Source organism: Microcebus murinus, chromosome 2 (genome assembly GCF_040939455.1).
Source record: "Microcebus murinus isolate Inina chromosome 2, M.murinus_Inina_mat1.0, whole genome shotgun sequence".
Taxonomy (NCBI): domain Eukaryota; kingdom Metazoa; phylum Chordata; class Mammalia; order Primates; family Cheirogaleidae; genus Microcebus; species Microcebus murinus.
The window spans coordinates 108,935,548-108,959,511 of record NC_134105.1 but is presented as its reverse complement, the minus strand read 5'-3'; the positions used below and the strand labels follow the sequence as shown (position 1 = coordinate 108,959,511).

At 45.2% G+C, this 23,964-nt stretch overlaps 1 protein-coding gene across 1 annotated transcript; it reads left to right on the top strand.

Moving 5' to 3' along the window:
* Window positions 1–930: 930 nt before the first annotated feature.
* On the top strand, window positions 931–23,226 carry F11R (F11 receptor). The gene is made up of 10 exons (XM_012768522.2): window positions 931–1,106; window positions 18,732–18,794; window positions 18,965–19,072; window positions 19,257–19,403; window positions 19,691–19,893; window positions 20,049–20,151; window positions 20,255–20,362; window positions 20,574–20,586; window positions 20,882–20,930; window positions 21,065–23,226. The coding sequence occupies exons 1-10, from the start codon at window positions 1,046–1,048 to the stop codon at window positions 21,098–21,100; spliced, it is 891 nt and encodes a 296-aa protein (XP_012623976.1). The 5' UTR covers window positions 931–1,045; the 3' UTR covers window positions 21,101–23,226.
* Window positions 23,227–23,964: the final 738 nt, after the last annotated feature.

The following is a 23,964-nucleotide window of genomic DNA, read 5'->3' as shown; positions in this document are numbered from 1 at the left end:
AGGCTGACGCCACGACACTCACTCTATCCTGGACAACAAAGCGAGACTCTGTCTCAAATAAAATAAAATAAAATAAAATAAAAAAATTAAAAATGATGTAACAGTATAAACAGAAAGCTTGGGTATCAACATAGTCTAGAGGAAAAAGAAGGCTTAGCACCCTACTATTAGTCACAGTGAGAAGATAAATAATTCTGAAGTGTAGGGTCCTGCTGACAGATCAAACACGTGTGAAGGACATATCTATCCACAGACACTCAGAGACGTTTTTAGAGCATCTGTAGGTCAGTTTGTATCACCTCGGTGTTTTTTGTGTACAAATCTGCTTAACGTTCTTGGGATAACGAGATTCCGCTTCTTTTTCCTCCTGTCCGCGCAGCTCATCTCTCAAAGCCCGTGAATACCGCCAGTGGGGTGGACAGAGGAAGAGGGTTTGGAGGCGGTGTCGAGATATCCATCCACTTGTCTCCCGGTCCTCTCCTCCCAACCTCCCAATATTAATGTGTTTTTCACCCGCCAAGGAACAGGACCCAGGTTCCTACAGCAATTTACATTCCAACAAACAAAAGAATCCCAAACCACGCCCGTCAGCTCCGCAGCCCGACTACTCTCCCTACCCCCTCCTTGAAGGCACTCCTTCAGACCTGCAGCTGCAACCCAGAACGCAGCCAGTCAGAAAGTCCCTACTTCAGGAACACCGCCCATTCCGGGGGCCCTCACCTGCCGCAGGTGAGGAATTCGTCTCCTTACGCGACAGTCTCCTGGGCCAATCAGAGGCGGCTCGGGCTGGGAAAGGCGCCAATCCGCCCCAGTGGGGAGTGGTGGGCGGGGTTGCACCTGGCTACGGTAAATCACTCAACGGAGTGGCGGCTCCTTTCGCCAATCGGAACGTGCAGGGGCGGGCGCCGGCCAATCGGGCGTGGAGGGAAGGGCCGGGCGGGGCCCAACCTGGCGGCCGGAGTTCAGTCCCGGCGCGGCAGTCCGCGGAGTTGCGTCTGTGCTCGGTGCTTCCCGCGGCGGCTGTGGGATCGGGGTCCTGGTCGTGATGGGGACAAAGGCGACAGCTGGGAGGAGACAGTTGCACCTCTTCACATTGGCTATCTTGTGTAAGTTCCCGGGGTTTCGGGAGAAATCGACGGGTCGGGTCAGAGGTTGGAGGAAGGCGCTCTCCACGCCCCTTGTCCACGGGAGGGGAGGAGTTCAGCCACCTGCCTTCCTCACCCTCTTTAATTTTTTCCACCCCTGCTGGTCCCTCTTTCCCCTCCCCCGCACTCTGGGGAGCGGCTGTCCCCCCCCCCCACTGGTGAGTTGTGGACCCACTGGAAGGGAGCCGAGCCTTCTGCCCACACCCCCAAAATAGCGGGGAGGGCAGGTTCCACTCTCCCCTATCCTCACACACTGGTGAGGGCCGGCGGGCGCGAGGACCCTTCCCACACGCATCTTCCCGCCGTCCCCCGCCACGCGCGCCAGGGAAGGCCATTCTGCCCCCAACACGCACCCAGCTTCACGGAAGACCCGGGAGAAGCCGTGAGCCTCTCACCTCCCGACTCCCTTGGCTCCGTAAGGGTCCTCAGAGAAAGTCTACTGGAGGTGGGCTGGGACGGAAGGCTCTTTACCTGGCTTTTGCTGAAGGGGTCTCTGGCCCCTCCGAGTCTTAGGATTGCCGTGGTTGCTAAGTGTCTGGATACGGAGTTTGAAAAGGAAATCTGAAATTTCTCAGAGCACAGCGTGGACTTTGGAGACCTGCACAGTACCTTTCTGGGATAACTACCGCAGGAGTCCTTAATAAATGTTGTTGACTGAGTGACTTGTTCCCAGGGGGAGGATGTGTCTGTTGGTTGGCTGGATTCTCCTCAGAGCCAGAATTCTGCCCTCCCCCTGGCTGTGTATGAGAGTTTTTGTTTCCTTTGTAAACTCCCTTTCCTGAGGAACAATGAGGCTTGCTTGCTGGGGCATGCCTCAGTCTCTAGTTGTGTTTGTGTGGGGCTGAGTGTGTAGTCACTTGGTTTGTGCGTTAGTCAACCTGTGTCAGCACCTGTATGTTTATCTGTCTGATTCCTGTGCTTGTGTGGATAGTTGTGTCAGTATGTGTTCCATAGGAGGCTCTTTTCCCCCTCAAGGTTCATGTTTTGGGAAGTGTGAAAGAAATGAATTATTACAATCAGCATTGGTGTCTTATAAAGGTAATTCATTTTGCTCAGTTTTTGAAGGGCAGAGATAGATTTCCCTGCCCTTAGGTCTATTGACCACTCATTTATTCCTTATCACAAAATATAAATCTTGGGGTGGATTAGACCAGAGGCAAGTCAAATCCTTTTTTTTTTTTTTTTTTTTTTAACAATATTTGTTCTTAACTTTTACAAAATTTCCGTTTTTCTCTTTTATTCCTGCTGCTTAGGAATCACATCCCTTTCTATTGTCTGGATAAGAAAACAGGTCCAAAGAGGGGAAATGACTTTTCCAGGTTGACAAGAGGGTGAGGGGTGGAAACTGGGAATAGAACTGAAGTCTCCTGATTGCTTTTCTACTCCTGGATCTAGCATATCAGGTACCTTATGACACAAGAACTGTTTGGGATACTGCTTCAGAATCTACTGTCTTTTAAATTTTTTCTTCTCCATTAAGTTCTTCTTTCTCTCACTTCTCCTTTTCTTTTGATTCTTCTATTTCCATATTTCTTCATTTTCCTTTCTTTTCCTACCCCTTCCCTATTCCACTTTTGCCTGTTTCTTAGAACTGCTAATGACACCCATAGTCATTTTTGGGTTCTATGTAGTACTCAGTACTAAAGACTTTACCAACCCTTGTACTGTACCAATACTTTCCCCCCTAAATCTAGACGTTTCTTCTGGGACAGTGACTGCATTTGTAACAGTTTTGTCAATGACAGTATTTGTCAGGCTTATAAACTTCCTGAGGCTACTTTGTCCCCACCGCCGCTCCTCCTTCCTTTCTTTTCTCTCCCCCTAATTTTCTATTTTATTTATGATACTCCCACAATAATCACATACTGGCACTGGAAGGGTTCTGAAAGCAGCATTCTGAGCTTGGGGGTGTCTTAGGGAAGCAGTGAGCAGTGGTTCAGAGGGAACCTGAGGTGATGTTGCATTAGCCTGACAAGACAGTGGGTTCTGGGAAGTAACATGTCCACGGGGTAGAGGAACTGACCTTGTAACTTTTAAAGCAGGCTTGACCTGGTGAGGAGTGATTTGGTTAGTGCAAATGAGGACAGAAATGGGAGCCAGGCCACCCCACTGGGGTTCTAGCTGGGCTCCCTCTCCGCCTTCTTTGTGATCTTAGGCTAGCAGCTTATGTCTTTTCATCTGGGGTGGGAGGTAAGGGGGTGTAGTAATACTTGTCCTAGCCTTGTCATGAAGATCTACCAGGATAATAGCTATACTACATATACACGAAGGGATTATTATTATTATTATTATTATTTTTTTGAGACAGAGTCTCGCTTTGTTGCCTAGGCTAGAGTGAGTGCTGTGGCGTCAGCCTAGCTCACAGCAACCTCAAACTCCTGGGCTCAAGCAATCCTTCTGCCTCAGCCTCCCAAGTAGCTGGGACTACAGGCATGTGCCACCATGCCCGGCTAATTTTTTCTATATATATTAGCTGGCCAATTAATTTCTTTCTATTTATGGTAGAGATGGGGTCTCGCTCTTGCTCAGGCTGGTTTCGAACTCCTGACCTCGAGCAATCTGCCCGCCTCGGCCTCTCAGAGTGCTGGGATTACAGGCGTGAGCCACCGCGCCCGGCCACGAAGGGATTATTGTTGGGCAGCTATTATCCCCTTCGGATTTCATGAGAGTGAAAGAATGCCAGTCAGTCTTCTGATTTTCAGTGGGTGAAACAAACAAAAAGGAAGAATGCCAGAACGCTGCTCCTAGTAGAGTAGGTCAAGGAAAGCAGAGAGATTCCAAATGGCAAGAGTCAAAAGGCAGGGGCTGTTTCTTGGGTGTCTAGTCCGTCCTCTGCCCCTGGGAGGCATGTATAGGTTGCCCACTTCCTCCAGGGCTGCTCCTCCTTGTGGGCCCTGCCATCAGGGCGGAAGAAGAAAGGGCAGGATACCATGGACAAGTCAAGTGAAGGCCCAGCCCCAGCCCCAGCCTGGGGAACCTAGTGGAGAGCAAGGGCTGACTCTGCTGGAGTGAGGTCCAGAGTACACACTGGGAGAACTGGGCTTGGGAAAAGTAAAAGTAGCGCGACCCAGAGTACCAGCCCCTCTTTCCCTGGAGGACCTGTCCTTAGAGAAAAGAAGGTTCAGCTGTCTCCCAGGTAGGGAGAGGTGTTTCTGCTTAGCACAGTGGAGTGTGGGTAGGTCAACTTTTGGTGTCACTTTAGGGGAGGAAGGGAAGCCTGGTTTGGAACGGTGGCTTTTGCTCCTCTCCCCTTTCTTTGAGAGAGTAGTATCACCACTAGAGTGTGGTATCACCTCTGAGGCATTTCTGGAAGGGCGAAACTGCTGCCCTGTGACTGGGTCATTCTGAGTTCTGCAGTTTACTGCTGATATTTCTGACTCAAGCCCGTGTAGCTTTGCTATTCAGGGACACATTTACCTCAGAATTGTAGATTGGTGAGTCACTCCTCCTTTCCCCTCCCTCTACTCCCAGGAAAGAATTCTTCCCTCTGAACTAGAAACTGGTGACTGGCAACAGCTGGAACTAGGAAATGAGTGGTAGTGGAATTCCAGGACCTTAATGTTTCCCTCCCGCCTCCAGAACACTTTCACTTCATGATGTTTCTCTTCAGTTCTTTGTGATCAGGGCTTCTCTGGAGTCTCTTGCACAGTTCTGATTAGGGGTAGAGCTACCATGATATAAAAAAAATGATTTATTTAGAATAAGTTAGTTGACACGGTTTGATAAACAAAATGATATCAAAGGGGTGGAGTATCTCATTCCCACTTTGTTCCTGTTGACCCCATATCCCCTGTGGTTTCTTATGTATCTTTCTAGTGTTTCATTATACAGATGCAAGTATATATAAATGTATATTTGTGTCTTCTCCCTTTTCTTTCTTTTTTAATTTTTTTATTTTGGCATATTATGGGGGTACAGATTTTAAGGTTTCAATAAATGCCCATTTCCCCCCCTCCCCCCACAAGTCTGAGTCTCCAGCGTGACCATCCCCCAGATGGTGCACATCTCACTCATTATATATGTATATACCCACCCCCCTCCCCCCTACCCCCTCCCCCCTGCCCAATACCCTATTACTATAGTACCTATGTGACCACTTAGGTGCTGTTCAGTTAATACCAATTTGCTGGTGAGTATATGTGGTGCTTGTTTTTCCATTCTTGGGATACTTCACTTAGTAGTATGGGTTCCAGCTCTAACCAGGAAAATATAAGATGTGCTATATCACCATTGTTTCTTAGAGCTGAATAGTACTCCATGGTATACATATACCACATTTTATTAGTCCATTCTTGGATTGATGGGCACTTTGGCTGTTTCCACAGCCTTGCAATTATGAATTGTGCTGCTATAAACATTCAAGTGCAGGTGTCTTTTTTGTAGAGTGTCATTGGATCTTTTGGGTAGCTGCCCAGTAATGGGATTGCTGGATCAAATGGTAGATTCGCTTGTATCACTTTAAGGTATCTCCATATTGCTTTCCACAGAGTCTTCTCCCTTTTCTAACACTAAGAGAATCATACATGTTCTACTGCATCTTGTTTGTATCCTGGGGATCTTTTCATATTGGTTTTATAAGGGTTGTGGCCTTGGCTGTTAGGGTCCACCCTGCCCTCCACCCCAAGTCAACTGAGCTCAAGAGGCACCTGTTCAATGGACACAGAAATGGCTGACATGCCCCCATCCCACCCCCCTCCACCCCAAGATAGATTTAAATGCAACACACATTGTATGTGACAGACTAGGAAATAATGGGGCTTGTTTTTCACATCTGTTAGCTTAGAGGAGAGACCCTGGAGATCCCTAAACTCAAACCTGCTTCCTTTTCAGAGGTTCAGGAAAGACCTGGGTGACCATGCCTCAAATGTAACTGAGGGTGAGGTTTCAGCCCTGTGAGAGGGTTGTGGAAAGCTGTGGGAGTGTATGCATAGTGGGGTTTTCCTAGCATGGAAAACCCGGAGTTCATCTGCCTGGACTCCCTGATAAGCAGGGTTTCTGTCTAAAGTCCAGCTGTGTCATGTGTTTTACAGTGTGGGGGTGGGACAGGAGGAAGCAGCTGCCCGACAGGAAGTTGATGCCAGGCCCTAGGAGTGAGTCCTGGGCGCCATGCCACTTTCCCTTGCGATGGGGAGATGGGTGGGGGAAGGGAGGGGATGGGCTGAGCAGGTAGAACTGGAAATTCTGCCGAGAGAGGGCAGGAAGGAGTGATGGAGTGAAAGCACTCCTGTCTGACACTGCCATCACCACTTTCTGCCCTCCTCAGAGGGCCAAGCCAGCTGATCCCAGCTGATCGATGTCACTGAAAGTGCAGCCAATGAGGGCTGTTTAGACGTAGCCCAGCCTTTGGTTGGGCTCACAGATCTCTTGCCCACGCATTCCTTATCTCATCCACCCAACCTCCAGAAAGGGCTTGGCAGCTGTGGATCTCCCCAGGCCCAGTGGTGCCTCCTGGTCTTTAGTGGGAAGGCAACCCTTATAGGAGTAAGTTTAGTCTCTACAGGGTGAGTGTTGGGGGAGAAAGGGCAAATTTCTTAATTTAACAAACATGGGTGTTTACCATTTTCTGAGTACTGTGCTAGAGATTAGGTGGAATGACTAATACCTGCTATTAAGAAGCTTTGAGGGAAGCCAGGATGTTGGTAAAATTTGCGTATATTAGGTAAACTAGGTAGCTGGTGGCTTTAGGAGGCCCTGATTCATCCCTCTCTATTCACGGGCTCTAGCTCCCTCGTAGCTGGAGGGTCCCTGTGAGTCTCATAAGCCCAGAGGGAAAGTTTGGATGAAGTTTTAGAAAAAACCACAGAGACTGGCTAGCTGGCCTCCCTGCTTTTCCTTCCTTCTTAAAAAAAGAAAAAATGAATTCAAACAAATTCATGGCCTAACAGCAACTTAGGGAAAATTCTAATAATTAACAGGATATATAGAGAAAAGGAGTTCTTCGTAAAACAGTGGGAAGTAGCTTTTTTGTTGTGGGTTTGACCCTTCATGTACAAGAGATGATTGTTGGTGGGTTCTGTCAAGGTTCTGGAGGACCCTTAGCACCCTCTGTGACCACCACCTCATCCCAGCAGTGCTTCTGTGTGGTTCCTGGAGGACCTCTTAGTACACAAACAGAACCCAGGAAACTCAGACGCATGGTGACTAAGTAGGGTACAGAGCAGAATGTGCCAGGGGCTGTCATCAAAGTACAAAGTGTTTTGGGAGTATTGAGGGGGAGAGAGTAACTTTTTAAAAAGATAAGCTTTTTATTAAAAAGTTGATATATGCCCAATGTAGAAAAATGGGAAAATACAGAGGACGCAGTAATACAAAATAAAGGATTTTCTCCTGTTATCTAGAGAAAAACACTATACTGGTGTTTCTAGTTTCTCTTCTATGAATTAATGTGTGTGGGGTGTGTGTGTCTATATATGGCAAAATATGCTTAAAACAAGTATATAGTATTCTTTTTTGTTTGTTTTTTAATAACTTTATTAAGATATAATTCATATACCATAAAATTTGCCATTTTTATTTCTTTTGAAACTTTCTCTTCCTTTATTTGGGAATCAGTTTGTTTACAGTTTTTTTCCTTTTTATTTATTTATTTATTTTATTTCAGCATATTATGGGGGTACAAATGTTAAGTTTACATATATTGTCCATGCCCCCCCTTCCCCCCCATAAGTATTCTAATGTATGGCTATACGATAATTTATTCAGCTGTTCATCTGTGCTGGGCACTTAGATTTTTGTTTTTCTTTGCTGTACTAAATAACATGAAATTGTCCTTGTACATAAATCTTTAAATTTACCTTTGGTTATTTTTTTTTCCTTTGATTATTATTATTTTTTTTTTTTTGAGACAGAGTCTCGCTTTGTTGTCCAGGCTAGAGTGAGTGCCGTGGCGTCAGCCTAGCTCACAGCAACCTCAAACTCCTGGGCTCAAGCAATCCTTCTGCCTCAGCCTCCCGAGTAGCTGGGACTACAGGCATGAGCCACCATGCCCTGCTAATTTTTTTTTATATATATATATCAGTTGGCCTATTAGTTTCTTTCTATTTATAGTAGAGACGGGGTCTCGCTCTTGCTCAGGCTGGTTTTGAACTCCTGACCTTGAGTAATCCGCCCGCCTCGGCCTCCCAAGAGCTAGGATTACAGGCGTGAGCCACTGCGCCCGGCCTCCTTTGATTATTTTCTTAGGCTATATTTCTTTTTTTTTTGAGACAGAGTCTCACTTTGTTGCCCAGGCTAGAGTGAGTGCCGTGGCGTCAGCCTAGCTTACAGCAACCTCAAACTCCTGGGCTCAAGCAATCCTACTGCCTCAGCCTCCCGAGTAGCTGGGACTTACAGGCATGCGCCACCATGCCCGGCTAATTTTTTCTATATATATTAGTTGGCCAATTAATTTCTTTTTATTTATAGTAGTAGAGACGGGGTCTCGCTCTTGCTCAGGCTGGTTTTGAACTCCTGACCTCGAGCAATCTGCCTCCCTCAGCCTCCTACGGTGCTAGGATTGCAGGCGTGAGCCACCACGCCCGGCCTTCTTAGGCTATATTTCTAGAAATTGGGGAGAGATTAATTTTGACTGGGGAAAGACATAATAGATCAAGGGACATTTGAACAGGACTTTGAAGGATGGATTGGACTTCCTTGCCTGTTCAATGGCAATGCAGTATAGCATAAACGTTTTGGAGCCTCAGAATTAGGCAGACTTGGGTTAGGATTCCCACCTTGCTATTTGTAGCCTCGTGGTTTGGGGACACTGTTCTAATCCTCAGTTTTCTCATCTGTAAAATGGAAGGTAACAATAGTACTTGCCTCATAGGGTTTTTGTGAGAATTTAGTGAGAAATTGCATATAAGGCCTGGCTTTAGTATGTCACTTCCACCATTACTTTTTTGGCAGCCACAGGACCCTGCCCAGATTCAAGGGGAGGGAATGTAAGACTCTACCTCAGTTACAATGTAAATAAAGCATGTGGGAAAGAGATACATGTATGGATAGATAGGTGTGGCCATTTTGGAAAATACAATTTGCTACAGTTGTTTTATTATGATTCAGATACATAGTGATTTCCAGAGATACGCTCAGTGTTAACGATTTACACAGCAACAACTGTCTAATGAAGTATGTGAACACATGTGGGGATTAATTTCGCTATTGATGCCTTGTAGCTATTTTGACCCCCCTCCCCTTCCCTTTGCCTAACTCACCTTCTCTTCCACTTGCTACCCCTGGGCCATCCCTCCTACCTACTTTCCTGTTTTCAGCCACTGTGTCTCCAGGTTACCTGAACTCTGGTTTCCTTTTGCCCTTTTTCTCTCCTTAGAATTTTTCAGACTCATACATGTACTCTCCAGGATCTTGATGGTGTAGTAATCTCATAGTTCTTACTCATTATTGTTACTTCGTTTCACCTTTGGAGTTTTATTTAAACATTCTTTGCTTCCTGGTGTGTACACTAATTGGATACATATTTCCTGTTATTCTTCTCCTTTTTTAGCCATTATGTTTGTCTGTTGTTTCTGGCTGTGCTTTATTTTTCTTTCCTTTTTGTCATCTCTATGACTTAATTTTTTAAAAAATGGATATATAATATTTGTACATATTTATGGGTACATGTGATTTTTTTTTTTTGAGTCAGAGTCTCACTGTGTTGCCTGGGCTAGAATACCATGGCGTCAGCCTAGCTCACAGCAACCTCAAACTCCTGGGCTCAAGCAATCCTTCTGCCTCAGCTTCCTGAGTAGCTGGGACTACAAGCATGTGCCACCATGCCCGGCTAATTTTTTCTATATATTTTTAGTTGGCCAATTAATTTCTTTCTATTTTTTTTTTTTTTTTTTTTGAGACAGAGTCTCACTTTGTTGCCTAGGCTAGAGTGAGTGCCGTGGCGTCAGCCTAGCTCACAGCAACCTCAAACTCCTGGGCTCAAGCAATCCTTCTGCCTCAGCTTCCTGAGTAGCTGGGACTACAAGCATGTGCCACCATGCCCGGCTAATTTTTTCTATATATTTTTAGTTGGCCAATTAATTTCTTTCTATTTTTTTTTTTTTTTTTGAGACAGAGTCTCACTTTGTTGCCTAGGCTAGAGTGAGTGCCGTGGCGTCAGCCTAGCTCACAGCAACCTCAAACTCCTGGGCTCAAGCGATCCTTCTGTCTCAGCCTCCCAAGTAGCTGGGACTACAGGCATGCGCCACCATGCCCGGCTAATTTTTTCTATATATATTAGTTGGCCAATTAGTTTCTTTCTATTTATAGTAGAGACGGGGTCTCGCTCTTGCTCAGGCTGGTTTTGAACTCCCGACCTGGAGCAATCCACCCGCCTCGGCCTCCCAGAGAGCTAGGATTACAGGCGTGAGCCACCGCGCCCGGCCTAATTTCTTTCTATTTTTAGTAGAGATGGGGTCTCACTCTTGCTCAGGCTCGTCTCGAACTCCTGACCTTGAGTGATCCTCTCGCCTGAGCCTCCCAGAGTGCTAGGATTACAGGCTTGAGCCATGGCACCCGGCCCATGTGTGATATTTTGATAGTGTATAGAATGTGTAATGATCAAGTCACAGTATTTAGGATATTCATCACCTCTAACATTTATCATCTCTTTTTGTTAGAAACATTTTAAATCTTCCCTTCTAGCTGTTTTGAAATATACAATATATTACCAGCTATAGTCAATTTACTGTGCTATTGAACACTAAAACTTATTCTTTCTAACTGTATGTTTGTACCCATGAATCTACCTCTCTTTGTCCACCCCAACTCGTCCCTGCCTCTGGTACCTATCATCCTACTCTCTATCTCCATGAGATAACTTTTTTAGCTTCCACACATGAATGAGAACATGGGCATATTTGTCTTTCTGTGCCTGCATTATTTCATTTAACATAATGACCTCCAGTTCCATCCATGTTGCTGCAAATGACAGGATTTCATTCTTTTTATGGCCTTTGTTTTTCTTTTTAATTCTTCTGTCCCACTTGCCTTTTCTCTAAATTATAATGCTTAATATATACTTGCTTATTACAGAAATGTAGAACATAGAAAGCAAAAGCTGCCTGTGTTCCCATCTCTCAAATAATATGCACTGTCTAGTGTTTAGAGTCTATTCTTTTGTTTGTTTTGTTTTTTGGAGACTGTCTCATTCTGTTGCTTGGGCTGGAGTGCAGTGGTATAATCACAGCCCACTGCATCCTTGAACACCTGGACTAAGTGATCCTCCTACTTCAGCTTCTGAGTAGCTGGGACTACAGGCATGTGCCACCATGCCTGGCTAATTTTTGTATTTTTTTTGTAGAGAGGAGATCTCCCTATGTTGCTCAAGCTGATCTCAAACTCCTGGTCTCAAGTGATCCTCCTGCCTCAGCCTCCCAAAGTGCTAGATTACATGTATGAACTACGGTGCCCAGCTTATTCTTAGAGATTTTTTCTTTTTAGGCTAGAAATTGGACGCATATAGGTGATTCTTAGAGATTTTTTTATGTATATACTGGGGTTTATTAATAAAAATAGGTTCATATTCTACATATTGCTTTTATATTTTGGACATATTTCTATGCAAGTTCAAATCAACCAACCTTGACTTTTGGGATGGCAATATGTATTTTTACATAGTTGTGGTAGTTTATGCAGTGTCATGAACTATAAACAGATTATCTGGGTTAAAACCTTAGCTCTGCCTATTACCTTTGTGATCTTGAGCAAACTAATTAATTTCTGTGCCCCAATTATCTCATATGTAAGATGAGAGCAATAGTATTAATAGTATCTATCTCATAGCATTATTGCAAGGATTAGTTAACCAGTAAAGGGCTTAGAAGAGTATCAGGCACTAGTAAGTATAATCTTTAATAAATGTTAGCTGCCATTATTATTTTATCTAGTGGTTTTCTTGGTCAAGCCCAGTTATTTATGTTTATTAATAGAATCCAGATAGGATGAATTAGGAGTATAGGACAAACCTTGTAAAGGCCTTCAGGGTTACGCTGATTCTTTCATTGTGCAGAAATGTCATAGTGCCTTTTTAAGTCAAGGCTGTAGTCACCTGATGGGGACTCCATCAAGTTGTCCACTGGTGATGCCCAGCGTAGACCATTGAATTAGTTTGCTAGGGCTGTATGACAAAACACCACAGACTGGGTGGCTTAAACAATAGAAATTTATTTTTTCACAGTTCTGGGGGTTGTAAGTCCAAGATCAAGGTACTGGTGGGGTTGGTTTCCTCTGAGGCCTCCCTCCTTGGCCTTGCAAGTGGCCTACCCTCTTGCTGTCTCTTCACCATGTCATCCCTCTCTGTGTGCACACCCCTGGTGTCTCTCTGTGTGTCCTAATCTCTTCTTTAAAAGGACACCAGTCAGATTTGATCAGGGCATACCCCAATGGCCTCATTTTAGCTTAATTACCTCTTTAATGGCCCTAGCTCCAAATACAATCACATTCTGAGGTACTGAGGATTAAGGCTTTAACATTTGTAAATTTTTGGGAAACAATTCTGTCCATTTTGAAGATTACTTCTGCAAAAAGAGCAGTGTTCTGGCCAGGGGGTCTTCTCTTGAGCTGACTTGGGCCTACTTGGAGTTTCTTGGTTGCTCTTGTGGTCATGAAGACAATGGGGTGTTTTAAATGGATTCACATCTTGTCCTCACTTCCTGATGCTATTTTAGACCTTGCATTAGAAGACTTCCTGGCACTTCTTCCACTTTTGGCTCTGCATGCCAGCCTCTACCACTGTGCATGCAAACACCTGCAGACACACTGCTGCCTGGGTACAGAAATCAGTCCTTTTGCAAAACAAGTAGGAATTGCCCATGTACAGAGAATGTTGATTCTGTTTGGAAATGATGAAGCAAATTTAAAAACACTTAAGTTATAAAACTAATTTTTTTTTTTGAGACAGAGTCTCACTTTATTGCCCAGGCTAGAGTGAGTGCCGTGGCGTCAGCCTAGCTCACAGCAACCTCAAAACTCCTGGGCTCAAGCAATCCTGCTGCCTCAGCCTCCCAAGTAGCTGGACTACAGGCATGCGCCACCATGCCCAGCTAATTTTTTCTATATATATTAGTTTGGCAATTAATTTCTTTTTATTTATAGTAGAGACAGAGTCTCTCTTGCTCAGGCTGGTCTCGAACTCCTGAGCTCAAACCATCCGCCCAACTCGGCCTCCTGGAGAGCTAGGATTATAGGTGTGAGCCTTATCAAACTAATTTTTAAAAAAGGTTTAATAGAGCCTTCATTATTTTCTGAGCTGAAAAGTTTTTAAAAACCTTGGATTATTATTATTATTATTATTTTTGTAGAGCCTGTGTTTATAGATCTCTGCCTGTCTCGTCTGTCCATCTGTCCTCGTAGTACTAAAATTTTTAAAAGATTGGGGTTTGGGTGGGGCGTGGTGGCTCACGCCTGTAATCCTGGCACTCTGGGAGGCTGAAGCAGGAGGATCACTCAAGGTCAGGAGTTCGAAACCAGCCTGAGCAAGAGGGAGACCCCGTCTCTACTATAAATAGAAAGAAATTAATTGGCCAACTACTATATATAGAAATAATTAGCCGGGCATGGTGGTGCATGCCTGTAGTCCCAGCTACTCGGGAGGCTGAGGCAGCAGGATTGCTTGAGCCCAGGAGTTTGAGATTGCTGTGAGCTAGGTTGACGCCATGGCATTCTAGCCCGGGCAACAAAGTTAGACTCTGTCTCAAAAAAAAAAAAAAAAAGCCCAAACAAACAGAAAGATTGGGGTTTGAATGAAGTTTGCTGTTTCTTCATTTGGGTTTACCCCTTCTCAACATTTTTTTTTTTCCTTCTCAACATTTTTAAAAAATGTTTTAAAAATGTATCTTTGTAGATAAACCTTCACAAGTAGGTATCTTACTGAATGGTCTGCTATGACCCAATTTGTTGATGCTCTAATGTGTTCAGCAAACACTTATTGAATGTCAGCTTGTACCAGGCATTATGCTAAGTGTTGGATACTGAGAATATTAAATAACACATGGTGTCTGCTCCTTGGGCATTTGCCATGGGAGACATACTTGTGCACAGATGATGTCATTATAATGCAGAAAGTGCTTTGACAGTGTTTTGCATGCGATAATGAAAACCTAGGAAAGAGGCCTAGGTAAGGCTCTGGTGAGGATTTGGAATGCGGTAGGTCATTTCACAGAAAATAATGTGGATGAATAGCTGTTGGCCAGATAAAGAGGGGATAAGGGTGTTCCACATAGCAAAAATAGCTGGAGCAAAGGCAGAGATTGTGAAACAGCCAGTCATTGCTGGAATTTTAAGTAGTTTTGTATTGCTGGGGGTAAATTGTAACAGTAGAGTGGGTGATGAAGATGATAAGCTTATCTGGGGGTCACATAGTGCTGGAACTTTCTTAGCTTGCTGAAAAATTTGGATTTTATCAGATAAGCAATGTGGAATCATCAAAAGCTTGAAGCATGTGGCAGATTTGCATTTTTAGGAAGGCTGTGTCGGATAGCGCAGCACAGCCTCTGCAATTGGACTGTGTTGGTTTGAATCTGCACCACCACTCACTGTGTGGCCTTGGGCAAGTTACTTAACTGATCTGGGTCTCAGTTTCCCCAGGTAGAAAATAGTGGTACTAACACAATCGCTCACCTCTGAAGGCTGTAGTAGGGATTAAATGACAGTACATGTAAAGTGCTTACAACAGTTCCTGGCGTATATTAAGTGCTCAATAAATATTAGCTCTTTGTCTGGCAGTGGGACAGAGGATGGATTTTCTGTACATGGGACCGAAACTTGAGCAGGCCAAAAATCTGTTGATGCATTTAACTCTGTGGCTTTTCTTGTGAACTTAGAGTAAATTAAACTTCACAGTGGAAGAGATGAAATTTCCTTCTGTTTTGGTTTACCATGTGCATCAGTAGGTCATTGTATGTATGTGTGTATTATGGCAAATATAGGCCCAAGGGGGACTGAGAGGAGGGAGGAGAAAATATAACAGATGAGAATGGGCTGACTGGCCTGATGGAGGTGGGATTTGGTGAGGGAAAGTTCCTAGCTCTGCTGGTCTATCCATGCAGGTTCTAGAAAGGAGGAGTCAGCTTTCTAAGGCAGTTGTAATGACAGAGGAGAGACGGTTTGCTGGGCTGGAGTGTAAGCACTTTTCAGTATTTATACTTATATTTATTTATATATGTTTTGGTGAAGAAAACGTTGAAGTCAGAAAGAAGTGTGTACAGAAGGACTTAAACGGGCAAATGATGGTAATAATAAGATATGATACTTATTTGGTGCTTCCTGTTGGTCAGACACTGTTCTAGGCACTTAATTTGTACAGTAATTAGCTTGTTTAACCCTCACAGCTGTCATTATCCCCATTTTAGAGATGGGTAAATTGAGGTGAAGAGAGGCTTGCCTGGGTCACATAGCCTAGTAAGTAACAGAGCTGGGATCTGAATGAATGCAGGCAGTCTGTTTCCAGAGGAATGTTCAGGAATGAGGGCCAGGATGGCTGAGGTGTTCTGTGGTGAATGGGAAGGGCCTGGAGGTAAGGCTGGACTTGACTCATGATGTGATATGCAGTCACAGTAGACTTCTGTCTCCTTTTTAAACAGAATTTTTTTTAAATAAAAATATTTTTATTCTTAATTTCCTTTTTTCTCTTCTCCCCTCCCCCACCCCCAGTCACCTCAGAGGGAACACAGTAGGCTTTTGAGTATTGGCACAGTCAGGCCACGGGTGACAGGCATTCCTGCAATAGAGGGAGGCAGGAGGACAATAGGTGAAGTTACCTGTATTTTAAACAAAAGAAGAGAAGCAAAGATTAGGTAATGCCAGTCAGGAATAATGAGGAAAAGAGGAAAATGCCTGTAGGCTAATGTGTTTGTGTCTATTTGTGGTACATTCCTGAATGTGTTTTAGATCTGATGATCTGAGAGGACTTAAAAAAGTCAGAAGTGATGGAGGAATAATCATCAAATTCATATATTGTGATTTGTGTGTGTGTCTTTATTTCAAAGGCTTGTTTAGTTTAATTAGATGCTGGCCATGCATGGTGGCTCATGCCTGTAATCCTAGCACTCTGGGAAGGTGAGGTGGGAAGATTGCTTGAGCTCAGGAGTTCCAGACTAGCCTGAGCAAGAGCAAGACCCTGTCTCTACCAAAAATAGAAAAAGTTGTTGTGGTGTGTGCCTGTAGTCCCAGCTACTCAGGAGGTTGAGGCAGGAGGAGGAATGCTTGAGCCCAGGAGTTTGAGGTTGCTGTGAGCTAGGCCGACACCATGGAACTCTCCAGAGCAAGACTCTGTCTCAGAAAAAAAAAAAAAAAGGTAATTAGATGCTTTCTTCATTTGGGTGGTGTTACAGGTTGAGTTCTTCAGAAGCTGACTCTGAGATGTCATTTATTGTACAAAACATTTATTAGGGAGTGTGCTTGGGATCCACACCCATGGAAAGGACTGGGAGAAAGCAAGATTGGGCAGAGGGAGGGGCCGAAAGAGGCCAAGTTGCTGAGGCCTCAGCCTATCCCAGGGAGCTCTGGTGTTGGAGTGGCTCTTCAGGGTTGCCCCTGGCTGGGGAGTTGGGTGGTGGAGCTAGGGCTTTTTGCCTCCCCCTGACCCCACTGGTGCTGCTACTCTTGTATCTGGTGGGAGGCAGATCATAGGGCAAGGCAGTTTCTGGGAATTTTCAAAGAGGGCTGAATTGCTAAGGACTTTCTGGCAGCACTCCCAGCAGCTGGGGTAGTAAGTCCTTCGTTCCTGAAGATAGATCTGGTTTGAGCATCGTGCATGTCACGGGTGCAAATTATAAAATTTAAGAATATTATTTTCTTTCTTTCTTTTTTTTGTTATACCTGCTAGAATAGGAAATTTAAGAATGTGGGAAAAAGTTTCCATCATAAAAGCAGCAAAGGCTGACTTGAGCAAAAATTAAGGCATTTCATTATCAGCCTTCTTAGTGACCGTTGAGTAAGAGACTTCCGTATCCTCAGAAATAGTTTTCAATAAAAGCTATTTGATTTAATTTCCATATCTGTTATTACATTTGAGTATAAATTTGACATTAAAAATGTTATAGCATTAAAAAAAATAAAATAAAAAAATAAAAAAGATTAATACAAATGTTTAAGTTACATAAAAAAATGTTATAGCAAATATAAAGATATCAAGTAATATTATTAGAAATATTTTTTAGAAAAAAAAGGACTAGACTTCAAAAAGAATGACATTTTAGTACATAGTTTGTCTTCATTAAACCAATAGCTTTTCTGAGAAACAGCCTGGTTTACAAAAATGAAGGGTACGATAAAAGAAAAAAAGGGATATAGGAGTAACCTGTATGCTAATTGTGCTCTGCCTTTTTCTTTCTATGAAACCTTGGGCCAGTCAGTTAATGTTTCAGGCATCTAATTTTCTTATCTGTAGAATGGGAGAGAATACTTACCTGGACTAATGCATAGTGTTGTTTATATTAGATTGAAATTCATGTATTTAAGTGTACTCTCTAATCATTAATGCCAAAAGAAAAAAAGAATCTGAGGATCTTACAGAACATCTAGTTCAAACCCCTCATATTTCGGATGAGGAAGGAGAGTCTCAGAGGTCAACAGACCATACTAAGTTATGTGAGCGATTAAATAAAGGAACAATTGAATTTAACAGATGTGCTTGCATTGCACAAGTCTTTATGCTTCTATCTAAGAAGGCAGAGCCCTGACTTGAAGCTGTAAATAAAAGCATACTTCTTGCATTTGAGCTTTGAAAACATGAATGAGAGTAATAGTGTAAGTGCAGGTTTGTAGCTGCATCCAGCGATTCCAGAATCCTCCATAATTTGGCATATTTGGGCCTCTCTTGTGAACCCTGGTGTGCCTCCCCATATTATTAATTAGCCTCATTACTCCTCATTCTCTCTACTTCCACCACACCCCACCTTTTCTTTCTCCATTTGGCAAGGAGGGGATTCTAATGAGGTGACATGAGCCCGATCCTAGTCCTTGCTCCATCTCAGAACCAGCTATGTGATCCTTCGCACGTTTCTTTACTTCTCGTGGTCTCAGTTCTCCATGTACAATTTGGATAATAATACTTGTCCTGCCTATCCCTCATGCTTGTTTCGAGGATCAAACGATGAAACGTGTCCTATAATGTATGTGAAAATGCATTAAAAAGCACCAAATACTCTACACATGTCGAGTATTGTTATTATCCTCATTACTCCTCCTCCCTCCCTTGCCTCCAGCTTTGTGCTGGCTTCCCTCCAGGACTGTCTTCACAAGTGGCTGCAACCATTTGTTGAGAAGCTTTCTCTGAACCGTGAAATGTCATTCTGGAAGCTGCCGTTGGGCTAGTAGGAATCTAATTAGATTATTGGGAGTCACAGAGGGAAAAATTAGAAATGAAAGAAATTGCACTTGGAAGATTCCATCGATTAATTGTTGGCCTGCGAGATTGTTGCATAAAGCAATTAAAGAAGATACTTAGGATGATGATGAGAAGGTGTCAGAGCTGGGAGGCGCTTGAGTCCCTTGAATCCCTTCACCTTAGGGTCAGCATGGAGAAGCCCCCATGGACGGGGTCTGCTCTAACCTCTCCACGGCCTTTTTCTGTTCACCCCTGATGAGGCCTATCTCTTTTCTTCTCCTCAGGCTCCTTGGGCAAGAGTAAAGTGTTCATTCCCGAATCTGAAGTCAAAGTTGCTGAGAATAATCGTGAGTTGGGAGGGGGCTGTGGAGGGTGGACAGGGGAGTGTGAGGGTGAGCAGTTGCCACGACCCTGGGGAACTGGGCAGCATCCAGCCCAGCCTGTGCCTGGGGGCTGTTCCCCATTGTGTGCATTTGCTGCTGCTCCTTTCCCTGTCTCATTTTGATCTTGTCTGCAGCTGTCACACTGTCCTGCTCCTACACGGGCTTTTCCTCTCCCCGTGTGGAGTGGAAGTTTGTCCGAGGTGAGACCACCAGCCTCGTTTGCTACAACAACAAGATCACCGGTGAGTTACTCCACCTCCTTCCTGACTGCCTGGATTCTAGGGGAGGGGCACATCGTGGGGCTCCAGCGTCCATGGCCTTCCCATCCTCCTTTCTGGGGGAAGAAGAGGGTGCCTGCATACCTCGTTGTAGGCCTGTCTTGATCTCCAGTTCACTCTGTCCCTACCCCTTCCTCTCTCCCTTCAGCTTCCTATGAGGACCGAGTTACCTTCTCGCCGAATGGCATCACCTTCCGTTCCGTGACCCGGAAAGACACTGGGACCTATACGTGTATGGTCTCTGAGGAAGGTGGCAACAACTACGGGGAGGGCAACGTCAAGCTCATTGTGCTTGGTACGTGCCTTGTGGCTTCTGGGTAGGCCTGGAGCCAATTGTTTCTCTAAACCCACAGGAGACTCTGATAAGCTTTGGAGCTGGTGGATGGTGAGAATGCCCATGGGTGGGGCTATTCAGGGTCACAGCACTGCCAGAGAGGAGATGAGCCTCTGGTTAGGTGGCAACTAAGGGAATGGGAAGGGTGGCAGGATCAGCTGATTGGATGGGGATCATCCTAGTTGGTTTCTTAGACTCCAGTAGCCCCTGCCCTGTGTTCAGCACCTTCTCTCTTCCTCCCTCCACAGTGCCTCCATCCAAGCCTACAGTCAACATCCCCTCCTCTGCCACCATTGGGAGCCGGGCAGTGCTGACTTGCTCAGAGTCAGACGGTTCCCCACCTTCTCAATACTACTGGTTCAAGGATGGGGTGCAGATGCCCACGGACCCCAAGACTAACCGTGCCTTCGTCAACTCTTCTTATGTCCTGGATCCCAAGTCAGGGGAGCTGGTATGAATGGGGTGGGGGTAAAAGATATGTGGGGGGGGCACAGTTATAGAACCTCTGGAGGTGGGGAGGAAGAACAAGCCACAGGGTGAAGTTGGAGTTGGGGACAGGTTTGGCTTCTTTAAGCAGGAACCAAATTGTTTTCTTCCCTTCTTCAGGTGTTTGAACCTGTATCAGCCTCTGATACTGGAGAATACACTTGTCAGGCACACAATGAGGTTAAGATGTCCGAGAGGTCAGATGCTGTGCGCATGGAAGCTGGTGAGTGAGTGTGACTCAGACCTGGGGTGGGGATCAGGGTCTGCTTTTCATCAGTACCGTGAGTGAGCATGCAAGTGCTTGACCTCTCGTTTCTGTCTTGCAGTGGAGCAGAATGTGGGGGGTATCGTGGCAGCCGTCCTTGTATCGCTGATTCTCCTGGGAGCCTTGATTTTTGGCATCTGGTTTGCCTATACCCGAGGCTACTTTGACAGTAAGTATCTGTCCTCAGGCTCTTCTTTGTATTGTGCCCGTGCCAGGGTCTGTCCATGGGTGTCATCTCAGTACTGACTCTGATACTGCGCCCACGTGTGTGGGCGCCATCTGAGGGATGCACTGGTTACCCACCTGACACATACCTGTCTTCCTGTGCCAAACTGTCTTCTCTCCCACTGACACTCATGATCCCATTTCTTCTCTTTCAGGAGCAAAGAAAGGGTGAGTGAGGTGCTGTCCTGGGGTTCTCTGAGGTTGAGGACATGGATGCATGTGGTTTGAAGCTGCGATGGGCCCAGGGGAATGGGTTGAAGGCAGCCAACCTGGAGGAAAGGCATCTGGATTTCTACCCCTGGTCACTGTGGCCCTGGGCTTGTCCTCTCCCCCTCCCCCCACCCCTCCCTACTGAGCGCTCTGTGATTTTGCAGAGTTCAAAGCTCTGGCCTCTAACGTGGGCAAGGAGAGATTAATGAGTGTCTAGGTGACTAAGCATTTCCATCTTCTGGGTTGTCCACAGGACTTCAAGTAAAAAGGTGATTTACAGCCAGCCTAGTGCTCGAAGTGAAGTGAGTATGCCTGCCCTGGGGAGGGGAGGGCCTCCCGGCTGGAGTGAGGGGGTTTCTAGCGTGCGTTTATATGTTTTGGGGATTGTCTGCTAAAGAAGACTATTGAGAGCCGGCTGGATGTTTTATTTCCCCAGGGAGAATTCAAACAGACCTCGTCATTCCTGGTGTGACCCTGCTCTGGCTCATCTCCTGTCATCTGTACTTGCCTTAACTCAGGTGCTACCAGACCCTGGCCCCTGATGTCTGTAGTTTCACAGGATGCCTTATTTGTCTTCTAGATGCCACAGGGCCCCACTTCTATCTTCGGATGTGTTTTTTAATAATGTCAGCTGTGTGTGCCTTCCTCCTTCATGCCTCCCCTCCTTTTCTTACCACTGCTCAGTGGCTTGGGACTTGTTTAAAGATTCCATTCCCCATCCCTATGAGAGATCAGGCAGGACTCCTGGGTATGCTGTTGATTTCCCTTCTAAGTAGACAGAGTGGCCGGGCTCTGGGGATCTGCTGTCACTACCCACCTGGCCCATAGTGGCTTTTGAATAGTGATCTTGAGCCAAGTCCTAGGCTCCTCCAGTGCTGAGGACTGGTGCCAGCTGTTGCAGAATGGAGACTGGAGACTGGAGCGGCTGCAGCCGGTATCTGGTGATGATGTCAAGTCTCTTCCATCTCTGGAGCTGACTCTCTTCTGTCTTCCTGCGGGAAATGCCACTCGGATCTCCTGCCCTGCCCTCCTCCTGAACACAGGCAGACTGAGGCTGACTGTGTCTATAGGAAATGGGAGCTCTTGTTGTGGAGAGCCTAGTAAACTTCCAGGGGATATGGAGCCAAAAAGATTTAAAACCACAGATCTAAAGAAAAGAAAGCTGAAGCTGGCAGCTCAAGCCATCACCCCATCACCCTTCCCTTGGCTGGAGCAACTGGACAGACCCTTTTAAGATTGTCTGTAGGGCTATGGGGATGAGTGTAGTAGTCTTAGCTCTTAGTTGAGCTTGCGTGTGTGTGCGTGCGAGCGTGTGGTCTTAGCTATAGGCTGACCTTGGATGTATGTTGGAGGGCTTCTTAGCTCTTTGGTGAGATTGTGTTTCTGTGTGCTTGCTTGTATTAGCTGGATGTTGCTGGAAATAAAACCTTGGTTTGTCAAAGCTTCTTTTTTGTTGGGGAGTACAGGAAATGAGGTCTTTGAGGGTCCCTTGTTTGTACAACAGGAAAATGCCTCAAAGCCCTGTTTCCTAGCATCCTGGGGCTGGTTCCCAGTGCCCTGTCCTGCCCCTTCCTGGTTCTAATCTCAAGGCAGAGCTTCTGAGCTTTACCCCTCATTCCAGAGCCCTCTTGTGGCCAGGCCTTCTGCTGGAGGAGGGTACCCAGGGTGGAGCTGATCCTGTGCTTGGGGTTGTACTTGGCCTGTTCCAGCGAGTGAGATGAGGAAGTGCCCAACTCGCACTCCCCCCCCCCACTAGGAGCATTAATGGACTTCCCGAAGGCTAAGGCAGGGGGATTTCTGAGGTCATTTGGAGAGGTACTTCTTTAGTAGTAGTTTAAAACAGTATCTACTACTTTATTTAGTTGGGTGGAGTTCAGGAGCAGATATTTTGAGACCTCATCGTGTGGCGGCCTGCATGTGAGTGAACAGGAATAGGCAGGATAGGCCTGGCTGTCGTCGTTGTCCTCCTCCCTGTGTGGACCCTTCTCTGCCCTTAGTCTATTTCCCTGTCTACCATAGTCCCCTCACCTATTTATTAACTTAGCAAGAGGGTAAATAAAGGGTCTTCCAGGGTTGATTTTGCTTATTTCTTTCTGTGGAGGACACTAAGTGCCACTTTGCCAGATTCTGTCCCCTCACCTGGAAATCCCTAGCACAATTGAGTTCTCTATCAAGGATCCCAAAAGAAAAGCAAAATACAAGTCAAGCCATCAGTTAAGGGTCATGTACCAATAAAAAAATAAATTTTCTGGAGGAAATAAAGTCCAACTAGACAATAAAAGTAGAGATTATGAAATAGTTCAGTTAAGGATGGGAGTTTCAAAGCATATTTCAGTTCTGCATCATGGTTGGGAGATAGGGTGGGGAGGGATGGGGAGAAAAGGCATGGGGAAGCAGAGGGGATTCATGTCTCCTGTAAATGTGAGCTGCGTGGTTCCTCACTCTAGGCCAGTTGTGATGAGTATGAGTCAGTTACTACCAGCCTTGGAATTTACCTCTAGCTTACAGCAGCCCTTTTGAGTTGGAAAACACCTTGTCTGCTTTCATTTTAGAATGTCAAAATTAAGTTTTGTAATAAACGTTTATTTTTCACATTGACGTCGTTTAAATCCTGAAGTTCTACTTTAAGTGAGTTGGGACTCCCACAGTGACGTGGACACTCAAAATCTTCCTCATGGTCTCGTTAATGAAAAGGTGAGGGATATTCTTCCATCACCCTGATAGCTGCATTTTAATTTATCTTTTTTCATTGGCCTGTGCTTGAATGGGAGTGGCCCCAAAATTGACATTTCCTATGTTAAAGGGAGATTTGGGGGATGGAGAATGGGGTCAATTCCATGGATGTTGGTGTTTCCCAGGAATCATGAACCCAGCATGATTTGGGATAAAATGATTGTTAAGGATGTATTTGTTGTTCCTATCATTTTTTTTTCCTTCAAAGTATACAACATGATGATTCGATATGTATATCCGTTATGTAATGATTACCACAATCGTCAAATTAATTAAAACATCCTTCACCACCCATGTTCTACCTTAGATACTCAGAACTTGTTCATTTTGTAACTGAAAGTTTGTACGCTTTGAGCAGCATCATCCTTCCTGTCTTTTATTTTCCTGTTGCCTGGGCTAGAGTGTGGTGGCATCAGCCTAGCTCACAGCAACCTCAAACTCCTGGGCTTCAGTGGTCCTCTTTCCTGAGCCTCCCCAGTAGCTGGGAGTACAGGCACTTGCCGCTACTCCCAGCTAATATTTTGTTTCTATTTTTAGTTGCCCAGCTAATTTCTTTTTATCTTTAGTAGAGATGGCATCTTCCTCTTGCTCCAGCTGGTCTCG